Here is a 12,659-nt window from a genome sequence, read left to right as displayed (position 1 = left end):
CCTTTGCAAAAACCACTAGAGGATTCTCCAAATCCTCCACTGAGGTTTCTGTCAACAGCTTCAGTGTCTGGGGGTGGAGAAGACTAGAGTGAGGAGGAGTTTCCATAGGGAACAGCTGTAGCCCTACAAGGTTTTTGTAAATGCACATTTTAGAAGAGCAAGAAAGCTTTTTTTTTCTTTTTTTCCCCCAAAAGGAAGGGTGTGTGTTCAGGAGAGACCCATAACTCTCTTCTGAGCAGGTTCAGTTCACTCCATGACATCACATGTCCTTGTGGCAGTGAGAGCAATGCCACCTAGGCAGTGAAGCACTTGCTTGCCCTAACACAAAATCCCAAGGATTCTCCTGGGGAAAGCAAGCAGAGAAGCTAGACTATCTACGTAAGGTGTGACTGCACATAAGTGCTGACAAAGCAGGCAGAGACAAACTTGTCTTCTGCGGCTGGTAGTGGATGGCTTTGGGGCCAGTAGAAAATGGACTTTCCCATGCTGTCATTCCCATTCTTCTTCTGGACCCAATGCCTCAACCATATCCCACTGGAGGAACCTTTTGGGTAGAGCACACCCAGGGAGCGAAGAGGGACTGCTGTTCACAGAACGCATCCTGTAATAAGGGGTCACTTCTTGGCTGACATGTCAGTTGCTGTGTCTTCCTGGTTTGTGAGTGCTGAAGAAGAATGTGACTTTCAGGCTTTGAAAGTGGCGCACGCAGGGATATCGCTGTCAGAGCAGGAGGCATCTGTGGCTTCACCTTTCACATCCCGAAACCCCAGCATAGCATGTGTGCCAGAGCTAATCAGGTAAGCATGGATTTTTATTTCCTGTTACATAAAGGAGACAGTTCTCACTCCTCTCAAATATTTGTGTTGGGTGTTCCCACTAGGCCAGAATATACATCTCTAGAGAAAAATAAATGTCTTTGACCTTGAAATTGCCATTTGCCTAGATCCCATCTGAAATTCCTTTAAGATATATTAATTCCCCTAAAACTACAGGAGGAGGGCATCTACAGCTGAGCTTTTTGTCATTAACAGTATTTTAAATGCAAAAGAAAGAGCAAAATGAACAGTGCTGCATAAAGCTGAATCAAATGTCCACAAATCAACCTGTACGCTACTGTTAGGCCCTGCCTCTGATACCCTATGCAAGCAAAATGTTAGCAACTGTTATGCTGGGTCCTGATTTTGCTTACTGTGACAGATGAATAACCAGGGAGAGTGCGTTACCCTCGTTGGATACTATATATGTTCACTGCAGGAGGAGAGGACTTGTTAGTTTGAACTCACTGAGCAGCTGCTTGGCTTTGCGTGTTTTTCCTCATATGGAGTTGCTACCTGCACTATTAATGTCAGCAGGAAAACTTGCTGGGGTAGATTGTAGTCTTGGGAATACAGATGACTGGAATCAAGCCCTTTTGCTTGCAGCAAGATTTTTGCAAGTGAAGATTTTACTTTCATTCAGGCCAGATTTTATTTATTTCACCTCCCAGCAAGATGCTGGCGGAGACCTCTCTACTTGTGACACATGCTTTGTTTTTCAACAGTATTTTGAGAGGACTGGCAACAGGAGCAGACCCATCACCTAATTGCTGTCCTTTATTCATGTCTTCACACAGGGAAGGCCGTGCTGCCCTCGTCACTTCCTTCTGCATGTTCAAGTACATGGCACTGTACAGCATCATTCAGTACCTTGGTGTTCTCCTACTGTACTGGGTATGTCTTGGGAACATGTTAGCTAGAACTGAATGAGCTACTACTCCCTTGTAGGAGAAACATGGCATAAAAGCCCCAATAAAACTAGGGTATGAAGCTTTACCTTTATCTGAGCTGCAAACTTCTGTGGCATGCTCATATGGTCCTCCTGCACCCTCAGCTGAAAACTGGAAAGATTCTTCCCATAACTTCAGTCAGTAGGCTCAAGATCCAAGCTGGACAAAAAGAAGGCCGAGATACTGAACGGTATTTTGGATGAGGGCATATGTCTGTGAAAAGGGAGAATCTGGCGTAAGCATATGCTGTTGCAATTTATTCAGCAGTTAAAGCATAAATTAACTTGACAGTAAGCAGAATCTCCTGGAGTGCCTCAAACCACTTTTGTATGGCTTCTTCCCAGATAGAGAGGAGGGCTTTGCATTCAGAAGTCACCCAGCATTGAGGAAGCACATCTCTCCAAATAACCTTCTTTTTTATTGCCTTGAGTGAACTGGAAGTGTTGTTAGTCCGAACAATGCACAAAATGAGTATTCACCCTAGGCCCAGTGATGACAAATCTATTGGCAGGGTAGTGGATTGTGTGGTCCTCTTATCTGCTGAGTAGCATTTCAGAACAAACAGCAGAGCATTAGCTCCATGAAAATAATACGGCTTTCTAGAGATGATATAAACAAGCCCACGGCAAATGTCTGATTTGTGATTTTTTTTATTTGTGTTCCTCTTTTCAGCAACTAAACTCCTTCGGGAATTACCAATTTTTGTTCCAAGATCTGGCTATTACCACTGTAATTGGCATGACAAGTAAGCCTGTTAGTCATCCTACGTATTAATGAGAGAATGATCTCGAATATTTTTCACCTCCTTGGAATTGCATAATTCTGTGTATGGAAAGGAAGAAAAGAGAGACTACATAGAGTAGATGATGTTTAGATTAGTAGAGGAGGTGTCTTGTTTGAGAAAAGCTCTGAAATAAGATGGGTAATTCTTAGCGGTGCATTTGCTGAGCATGTAGGTTGTTGATAACTGGGATGTTATCTCTAGAAGAAGTTAAAACAGATCTAATGTAGTGGAAAGTCTGTTCAGGCTTTTTCCTGTTGACTTGGTAAGGCAGATTAAGAAAATACCTAAGGATCCATGCCCAAATGAAAAAGCGTAGGGATTGACTCTTTGGAGTCCAACTCATATTTGAAGCTGCGTAGGCAGGAGGCACGAGAGGAAAGAGAGATGAAGATGGAGAAGAAAGAGATGACACATCAGACACTACAGAGTAGGAAGTTGTAAGCCAAGAATAAGAGAAGAAACCAGTGCCGGAGGAGAAAGAGAAAGAGGGGTTGTTGAGATAGAGTAAATGAAGGGAGAGATTTAGAAGCTGGAATGGCAAGGGCAGGGACATGAAAAGCATATAACAAAAACACATAGCTGTCTTCTATCCCTGCTGGAACACAGACAGCTGGAAAAGGCCTTGATTAAATCAAGCCTAAAAGGGTCAGCCACAATACTGAGTGCCAAAAGCTACCTTGTTTAAGTAGCCCATTTGGAACACTGCATCATGGCTTTCTGTATAGCTCTTTTACTCAAAGTCTGGATAACTTTGTTAAACCTAAGAACAGAGGAAAACCTGCTGGTCAGCTAATGCAGTCCTCTACCAGCTCAAATAACTGGGCACTAAGTGCTAAGTCCAGGAGGATGCACAGAACATGGGCAACAGAAAATCCCAAGCCACAGTTGACAAGTGACAGAAAAAGAACAGGAGAGCTTGAGCATATCCTTGTATCCTTGGGCCTGACAGTAGCCAAATAAAATAAAAATCCAATGTTTTATTTTCCAAAAATGCCTCATGATAGTCAGATGCCATTAATTAACCTCTTCTGTGGCCAATAAGATTTTGTAAGAAAACAACTCTGTATTTTGTACTCAATGTAGGATTTGTATGTAGTATAAAGAACATTAGACTGCAAAAGTGCTGGCCATTGATAACAGTCAGTATTATACAGCAGCACTGCTTGTATTTTGGACACACAAGTAAACATCTTTGTGCATGTTTCAGTGAGCTTCACAGGTGCCTATCCAAAGCTGGTTCCCTACAGGCCTCCTAACCAACTCATCTCACCCCCGTTGCTGCTCTCTGTTGTACTTAACATCCTCTTCAGCCTCAGCATGCAGATTTTCGGGTTTGTGGTGGTCCAGGAGCAGCCTTGGTATTCCAAGACCAATATACGCAGGTAGGTCCCTTTCCTGGGACTCTGGGTGACACAGAGCAGATGTAGAGGGACAGGTCTGCATGATACTATTGATCAGCTTATCTCCAGGTCTGATCAGCAGCTGCAGGCAGACCCTGTGCTTCCCCATATGGTGCAAACACATTAACCAGTGTTGTCTGCAGGTCTCTGAGCTCTCCAGCAAGTCTGCTGTGCAGCACAGTGCCTGTGGCGAGAATGCATCTGTAGAGCACAAAGAGGAGTATTTGATTGCAAGGAAGACTGGGGTATCCAAGTAGGTTTGAGCTCAAGCGCTGCCAAGTTCAGCAAGCTCAACCCAGTGGGTAAGATTGAGGACATTGCCAATAACGTACATCCTTGTGATAGCAGGAGCAAATCATGGCTATGAGGAAGGATTCCTGATAGTGGTAGTGGAAGCTGAGTGGGAATAACCAGGACAGTGATCATTTGCTGACCAGTGTGACTATCTTTTTCAGTGCCTGCCTCTCAATGAACAACCATACGGAGAATTCTTCCTCTATTTCCAGCTTGGGGCTCAATGGGATGACAGATGGAGCCCATGGGCAAACAGACAATGGCTACAAGAGCTATGAAAACACCACAGTGTGGCTGCTAAGTACCATCAACTGCCTCATCGTTGCACTAGTGTTTTCCAAGGGAAAGCCTTTCAGGCAACCCATCTACACAAACTGTAAGTATGGGGAGAGAGGGAGGCATCTGTGAGTAAGTCAACTCAGGAGGTCAATTCACTAGGGAAAAATTAAAACTATCAAAGTGATGCCAGCCAAAAAAATCAAGAGCCCAATATTAGATTTCTAAATGACTAAAGGCCACCTTTTCAGAAGTTTTAGTGCCAGTGGCATCCTGTGACCAGCAGCTCTCTGAGCTGAGCATACACTTTGTACTTCCGTACTGCTAAAAACTTGGCTCTGGCATTTGGATTTCTGAAACAGACAAATGGAGTTTGATAAAAACTTTTAAGGGGTAGCAGGAAGGTGGTGTTGGCTGGCAGAAGCATCATGTTACTTAAGGCAGCTTGAAAGACACATCTCAAGAGGAGCCAGAATTAGGTGGTGTCACTTTGCTTTAGTCTTTAGAATAGCTCTAGAAGAGCCCTATGCTGTCTAAATCTGTGCATTGCAGGGGCCTTGTTTCCTATTCCAGAACCAGAGACGTTTAGCAGTTGCTAATTCGATGACCAGTAACTTCTTTAAAGAGGAAGCATCGAAGTGGGCAATAACTTTAAGGGGCTGTAGTGAAGTCTAGTAGGTCTGTTCTGCCTCTGAAAGACTGTCATGGGAAGGGAAGATGAGCACATGTAACTGTGGTAGTTCTGGAAGTTGCAGTGAGGCATAGGAGAGCTGTTCTTTTTCTCTGTGGGACAAATCCTGCAACTGTCTCTCAGGCAAAGCTCAGTTCAGTTGTTTTTTTTTTTTTTTTTTTTGCTGAAGAGTTAAATTCATGCTGCAGGTTTCATGGCTTTGCTGTTTTGGTATAGTAATAGTGAGGAGGAGACATTCCTCCCAGATAGCAGAAGAGTGGGCCGTCAGTCTCCCAGAACAAGGCAAAACCAGAGTGAGTGGCTGGGGGGTGAAGTTTGGTGCATGCCAGCTTGAAGAGAAAATGAATTTACTCATCATTGGACCATTTACCTACAGATGGGGAGGGCAATAGATTCTCCATTACTTGGACTCTAGATCCCGATTGCTAGCCAAAGTCTTGATATCACTGAAATTGAGGGCAGAGTTCCTAATCATATCAACAAGAGCAAGACTACATCCTGGACATCTTTCTGAATGAACAGGAGACACAGAACTCAGACTGAGACTCACTGGAGGGCTCTAAGGCTTCTCAGATGTGAGAAGTCAGATTGAATGTTCAAAATACTCGTTTGGCATTTTAAAACTGTGGCTACAAGTCTTGTCCCAGCCTCACATATATCTACTTGACTGAGTAAAGCTGGGGGTTTACTCTGTTCATTTTTCTTTTGCTGAAAGTTCCTATCTCATGGATTTTTTTTTTGTCTGTTTGACACAGAGAATGATTACAATCTTCTGTAGTAAAGGCAAGCAGCTGAAATATTGCTCACAAACCTGTGGTTTTATTTGCTTGTTCTTGTCCCTTCAGATATGTTCATACTGGTGCTCATAGGGCAGCTGGGCATTTGCCTCTTCTTGGTGTTTGCCGATATTGATGATCTCTACTCTAAGATGGATGTGAGTATTGTTCCAAGGTGGGTTTTCTTCCTACTGCCAGTCCCATTATAAGTGCACTGGCATTGTTTTTAACAAAAGGCACAGACTTTTTCAGGGATACATGGCACCTCTAAAGACAAATCAAATTTAAAGACATGGATTTTAGATGATGGGATTGAAGAACCTTCTGGAGATATGGTAGCTCCAAACTAAGATCTGTGCATTCTGACACCTGGACAGCTACACATGTACGTTTGATTGTTTCAGTGCATTGTCCATGCCACAGAAGATGACATCACTGAGCTTACCAAGCTTGCCAGGAGAAGAAAGGGACCAGGCCCTCCAAGTTTAAACTAAAGCAGCATGCACTTGTGTTTCTCAGGCTGTGCTACTCTGCACACAGATGCTCGTGCAAAGAAGACCTGCCTGAGAAGACTCACAGCAGGTCTCAGTTCTCAGTCCCCAATATTTTCAGGCTCCCTGTTTAAATTTCGGACAGCCCACAGTTTCCTAAAGCAGCATTTGAGTTTAGAACAGTTGTAGGGAAAGACTAGTGGGGCTGTCACGGCAATAAAGGCTCTATCTTGATCCTTGATTAAAAAATACCAATAGGGCTTGGCTTATTTAGTCTGGCAGAATGCAAGCTGGGAGTTGCCTTGTGCAAATCCATCCTAGGGGAAATGCAAGGGAAGGATAAGATCTACATCAGCTGTAGGACAGGGTTGTCAGTGGATCTGGCAATTAGTATGTTGGGGCTGGGAGATGTTAACCTCCTCCACTGTGAAACTCACAGCCTTGTAGTAGGAGTCACAGGAACAAAACAACAAAAGCAACACACAGCTATTTTTTTAGTACATTTGTAATCAGAACGATGAAGTGTGGTGGCTTTGAATAACAAGTACTGAACATGACGCTGCTTCTAGTCCTGTATGTCTGTATGACAGTTAGCAAGTGGATTTAGAACTGGAAACAATGAAACGTGGGAAGAGAAACCTAGACAAGAGGAATGGACCTGGATTTTGAATGCCAAGCAGCCTAGCTAAGGCTGCCTCACAGTGTAACTGTTTCCAGAGCAGCGGCTCAGCAGACAGACCCAGTTAAAGAATCTACCACAAGATGGCACTTTAAAGCAAGTCTTAGTCCTGTTGTGGGCTGTGGTGACACAGGGCATTGTCAGCACTACATCTGTGAGGGGCTAAAATGCCTTTGGGGAGAACTGTAAAACTCCTAGGCTGTCTGGAGGGAATACACTGGATTTGCAGAGAAGAGAAAAGGAGGGAGTGACAATAAGAAATTCTGCAATAGCCTAGCCCTGGAGAAACTGCTGATCCAAATTTTGGATCTGAGCTGCATCTCCAATAAGTTGAGCTACGGCCAGAAAGCCAGTGCTGCTGTCCTGTGGAAGCTGGAGCTGGGTTTGGAGCTGAAATACTCAGACTTTGAACTATTTCCTATATTAGAAAGAAAGGAAGCATGCAGATTTCCTGTTGTCGTTCTGGAGTACAGTTTTCTTTGCTGCATCATAAGTTTAAAAGCATCTTTATCAATAATTCTTCAAGACAAGTAGCAATATTGGCTCATCAGCAGTGTACAGCCAGTATGGGATTCTGGCTTTTGATGACTGGAAGCTGGTGAAGGGTCACACATAGCACACATAGCACACTCCTGTGAGGAGTGGCTGAGGGAACTGAGTTTTTTTTACTCTGGAGAAAAGGAGGCTCAGGGGAGACCTTATCACTCTCTACAACTACCCGAAAGGAGGTTGTAGTGAGGCGGGTGTTGGTCTCTTCTCCCAAGTAGCAAGTGTTAGGACAAGAGGAAACGGCCTCAAGTTGTGCTGGGGGTGTTTAGATTGGATATCAGGAAAAATTTCTTTACTGAAAGGGTTATCAAGCACTGGAACAGGCTGCTGAGGGAAGTGGTTGAGTCACCATCCCTGGAGGTATTTAAAAGATGTGTAGATGTGGAACTTAGGGGCATGGTTCAGTGGTGTAGTTGGCAGTGTTAGGTTTACAGTTGGACTCGATGATCTTAATGGTCTTTTCCAACCTAAATGATTCTGTGTTTCTATGACACAAGCTCCCACCAATGTCTAGTGTGTGCACATGTTGTTGAACAGCTGCTCCTGCTTTTTTCCCAGCTTGTTTGCACCCCTACCATGTGGCGGATCTCCATGGTGATAATGCTTGCAGTCACACTTGCTGTGTCCTTCCTTGTTGAGGTGAGCATGCTCTGTCAGCACTAATTGGAGAGATGAAAGGGTCAGGTCTTGCTCTTTCTCCCTCCTCCTCAGACCAGCTTGGGAGTATCTAGTAAAACAGGAAACATTGCTGCTACCTTGCCCTTACTCTTTCCTCAAAGCCCCACATCTGAATGATCAGATATAAGGGAATGCAAGGCCCAACCACCTTCTTTCCTCTGGTGAGTGGGATGTATCAGGCCCTGCCCCAGGCTAGAGAAATATGGGCATTGGTGTTTTCTACTCAGATCCTGAAGACTGTTAGGAGGAGCTGGTCCCAGTTTTCTGGTGGAGAGCTCTAGTGGAGCTGGTATGAAAGTTGTCAGTAAAAGACTATTGAAGGGATGTGGATGAGCAGGACATCGTGGGAGATCTGAGTCTCCACTACTTGCCCCATGTGTGTGCTGTGGATGAAGAGGGAAAACGGCTGTCCAGGTCCTCCAGAATCTTTCTTTTGCTCTTTCTTTTACAGGAAGCTGTCATTGAGAACAGACCCTTATGGCTGCTGCTGAAAAAGACCTTCCGGTACCACTCAAAGAGCCATTACAAGAGGCTGCAGCGAGTGTTAGAGCAGGACTCAGCCTGGCCACCTCTGAATGAAACCTTCTTCTCAGATTCTGTGGCAATATCAGTAGAGGGAAATATGGGAGGCCATAGCAATCCAGCATTTGACAGCAATGAGGATGCACTGTGAAGGAAACTGCAGAGGACATGTGTCCAGGACAGTTGCAGTTGGCTGTAGAAGGACTATCTCAAAGACATAAGGAAAGAGGAATGACCTACCCATCACTGCCCCTCCATTCTAAGACTAACCAGCTCTGGCTTATTTTTAAATTAACTGGAAGCAGAAAAGCTGGCTGCAGTAGCATAAAGTCACCACAGTGTTTCTCCTGTCCCCTTGCCCATGTGTGAATGGCTGCCAGCTGTAAATGGAACATTTTGCTGAATATTGGCAAAGTATTCATGGTTGAAACACCCCATTGCTGCATCCCTCTCTTGAACTGCATTATGCAGTCCATAAAGGTGAGATCTCTGCCAGATGAGAAGTAGGTAATTCAGATACCAGCACTCCTCTGGGGAGATTCCCCATGAGAAAACAAGAACTTACTCCTGATAGAGGCTACTGAACATAGGCAGGTCCTGGATTCCTGTAGCTCTCGGGGTTTCAGATACTGCTACCTGGTGTCTGGCGTTTGTTGGGTTTTTTTCCCCTTCTGGCAATACTTGGCTTTCTGGGGCTGGAAGGAGCTGCAAATAGTCAAAGCCTTCTAGAAGCATCCACTCCTAGCACAACTGTGCTCTTCCCATGATGGGAACAACGCAGAGCTCTGTTGGTAGCTTACTGCTACCAGGCAACCTGTTTGCCCTCTTTGCCGTTTAAAACATGGTACTTGCATTTTCTGAGTGAAAAATCTATTGACCTACAGAGCAGAATGATTTCATTGTTTAACAGTTCTTGAGGGAGGTATTCGTTTGGGATATCCATTTTAAAAAAAGTAGAATGAAACACATGATAATTGCAAATTATGATCTCATTCTGTGGGTCTACAAGGACATGCTGTTCCTTCTTGTGTGAGCTTGCTCTACTAGAGTGGATGCTGCATGGCTGGACTGCTAGCTGGCATCAGCTCCTGGTTTACCAGTGCCAAAAGAAGCAGATATTGAAGGGGTTACTACCTCCAAGGGCCTAAGGCCTGAACTAAAAGACAGGGAGCCAGCTAGGTCTGAGAATAATTTTATTAAATTCTGTGTTGTGCTCTGAAGTTGAACCATCTGAGGTTTTGGCTCTGGTTTCCAATCATAATTGCACATGCTACACACCATGTGTCATTCATCAACTTATAACCCTCACCTGGTAACCTTTGATGGTGACTTACTCACTCTGCTGCTTCTGCTATACGTAAGTGCAACAGAACTGCACTTTTCTGCATGTTTTACCTACTCAAAAAAAGCAGCTTCTACTAGCACATATTCTCTTAGCCCTTTGAGCTGGCTTCCTGTTCACTGTATTTTGCAGTCCCTGTCCACAGCTGGATAAAACAAGACAGCAATCAGGGAGGCTTTGGACCAAGAGACACACTTCCTTCCCTGCATAAGGTGTGCAGGGGAGTTGTACCCTCTGAAGTGACTGCACATTTGTTTTTCACAGCTGGAGCTTGCCCATGGTTTTCCTGGGTGGGGCTGTGGAGAACTTTGGGAGCACTTCAACACTACAGACTGTACGTTCTCACTATTTGATGCTATAAAGCAGTCTTGCATTGCCACAGAAACCCAGAGAATCAGGCAGGTTGGGAGTCATGGTAAAGATTCCTTTGGTCTTTTAGAGTAAAAAGTAGCTCTGGAAAAGCAAGAGCAAATCAGAAGAGATTATGGATTGTTTTGATTCAACATGTCTGTACCAGAACAGTGTTTGAAATTAATTTTGCTTGCATCAAAAAATAACACATGCTATTTTTCTAAAAAAGAAAAAAGTTTCAACTTGAATAAAACATACATTTGACTCAAAGCAATTTTTTCCCCATTTTAGAGAAGTTTGACATAAGCAAATGGAGTAAATCCCTTCCTACCTACTGCAGTTTACCTAACAGTAAATATCTGCCACAAAGCCACACAACCAGAAATCATTCACATTTGTTCATAAAGGTGTCTCCAAAGTTAGGATGAGTTCCCAGTTTGCAGCAAAATCCATTGGTAAGTGGAGGCTAGAGGCTCTATGGAGTCCTTGTAACTTCAGGAGACACTGTAAGTACAGGTTAGTGGAGTTATTCCTGCTGTCCTCTGTTCAAGGTACAGTAACATTTTCCTTGGAGATGAAATTCACTGTCCTATTTATGAACTCCTGCACACAAGAAATATGTTGCTGCATGTGATAAACTGGCAGCTGCAGTAGCATTGCAGTCTAGGCATGTAGTTTATGTTTATGGCACAATTGACAGTAGAAAAGTGTCAACTTGTGACAAACCTGTGCCACTTGTAGGGTCGACAAGATAAAGACGTGCTTGCCTGCTGCTGAAACACAGCCTTACCTGCAAGAGAACAGAATGCAGATGCCAGGTGATATTTAACTTCTGCCACTCCTTAAGAAGTCAGCCTTGTGTTAAATCTTCCTACACAAGTCCAATGTCTCCAGCTATACTGGGGCATATTTTATTATCTTTCCTCAGTGGTGTCAGCCACCGTTCAACAAGCAGAGCTGTGCACTGTGTCCCAGCTGCACTGAACTGCTTATATAGCATAACTCTGTCCGTCGGGAGACAAGCAATGTGTTATGCACATCCTTGCTGCAGAAACCAGCTCATATGCACACATCAAAACCCCTGTGTTCTGCTCTCTCAGCTCTGGTAGAACATCAAAGGTCCCAGTCCACATCTCAGTGCTGGTCTGGTCCCTTCAGACTTGGAATATATTTAGGGTCAGGATGAGGAATAAGCAAAAATAAAAGCCTCAACTGTGTTTAGGATTCATGTCTGCATTTTGCATTTTGCGAGTCTCTCTGATTTGAAAGGATCTTACACTTCTGGAAATTGGGGTGGCATGAACAGAACGAGCATGTCCCCACCTCCAGTCTGTCTGCCAGGCACCCCCCATGCTCCTTTTGCCCATCCGCACTTGTGGGGCATGCAAGAGAGGCGCTCTTGGCAGCTGATCTTGCTGCTTGGAGCTCCCAGCTTGTGACACTGACAGAACAGCAGAGAAACAGAAATAAAACTTAGTTACTTAATGAAAAGAGCTGTTTTGTAGGAGTATTATAAAAGTGCTTTGCAAATGCTGAGGCTGCACGAGGGCAGAGATAGATTTGACAGCCCTGGATGTGGCTTCCACGGTCCCTGTCTGCAGTCCAAGCTGTCCAAAGATAGCTGAAGAATCCCCCAGAGCACTGCAGCTCCAGGATCGCTTTCTCCTTTTGTGCCTGGCAGTGGGCACCAGTTGGACAGACCCCCAGCGATCTCTGCCAGCAGACACTGTCCATCCTGGTTAGCTTTCAACAACTAAATCAAAGGGGCAGACTGGAGCACAGCCAATCCACTGAACCATGCAGCCACTCTGAACAGCTGATTTCAAAATCTGATTTCCTTTTGAAATACACTTGTCCTACTTAATGGAAGAAGAAAATCACCATTATTTTGGTGCTTTCCGTTTTTTTGTGACTTGTTTATCTTGATACAGTCATCACAGGTTTTGTCTGCTCACCAGCACTCTAGAGTTCAGCCTGCTTGGCAGCACACACAACCAATGGAGGAACAAAGCTCAATTTAAAAGATTCAGACCCTTGTCGATAATAGCTGTAGGGGTACAT

The 12,659-nt window shown here is 44.3% G+C and overlaps 1 protein-coding gene across 2 annotated transcripts in view; it reads left to right on the top strand.

Moving 5' to 3' along the window:
• LOC137666465 (probable cation-transporting ATPase 13A4) overlaps positions 1–10,923 on the top strand; it is a 43,640-nt gene extending 32,717 nt beyond the window's left edge. For both annotated transcript variants that reach the window (XM_068406487.1, XM_068406486.1), the window contains exons 23-30: positions 688–797; positions 1,613–1,709; positions 2,438–2,510; positions 3,757–3,931; positions 4,405–4,619; positions 6,056–6,144; positions 8,264–8,344; positions 8,835–10,923. In XM_068406487.1, coding sequence (XP_068262588.1) covers positions 688–797; positions 1,613–1,709; positions 2,438–2,510; positions 3,757–3,931; positions 4,405–4,619; positions 6,056–6,144; positions 8,264–8,344; positions 8,835–9,056 — 1,062 coding nt within the window. In that variant the 3' untranslated portion in view covers positions 9,057–10,923. The remainder of the gene's footprint in view (positions 1–687; positions 798–1,612; positions 1,710–2,437; positions 2,511–3,756; positions 3,932–4,404; positions 4,620–6,055; positions 6,145–8,263; positions 8,345–8,834) is intronic.
• Positions 10,924–12,659: the final 1,736 nt, after the last annotated feature.

This window comes from Nyctibius grandis, chromosome 8 (genome assembly GCF_013368605.1).
Source record: "Nyctibius grandis isolate bNycGra1 chromosome 8, bNycGra1.pri, whole genome shotgun sequence".
Lineage (NCBI taxonomy): Eukaryota > Metazoa > Chordata > Aves > Nyctibiiformes > Nyctibiidae > Nyctibius > Nyctibius grandis.
The sequence above is the reverse complement of the archived record's forward strand: the minus strand, read 5'-3'. Positions and strand labels throughout refer to the sequence as shown.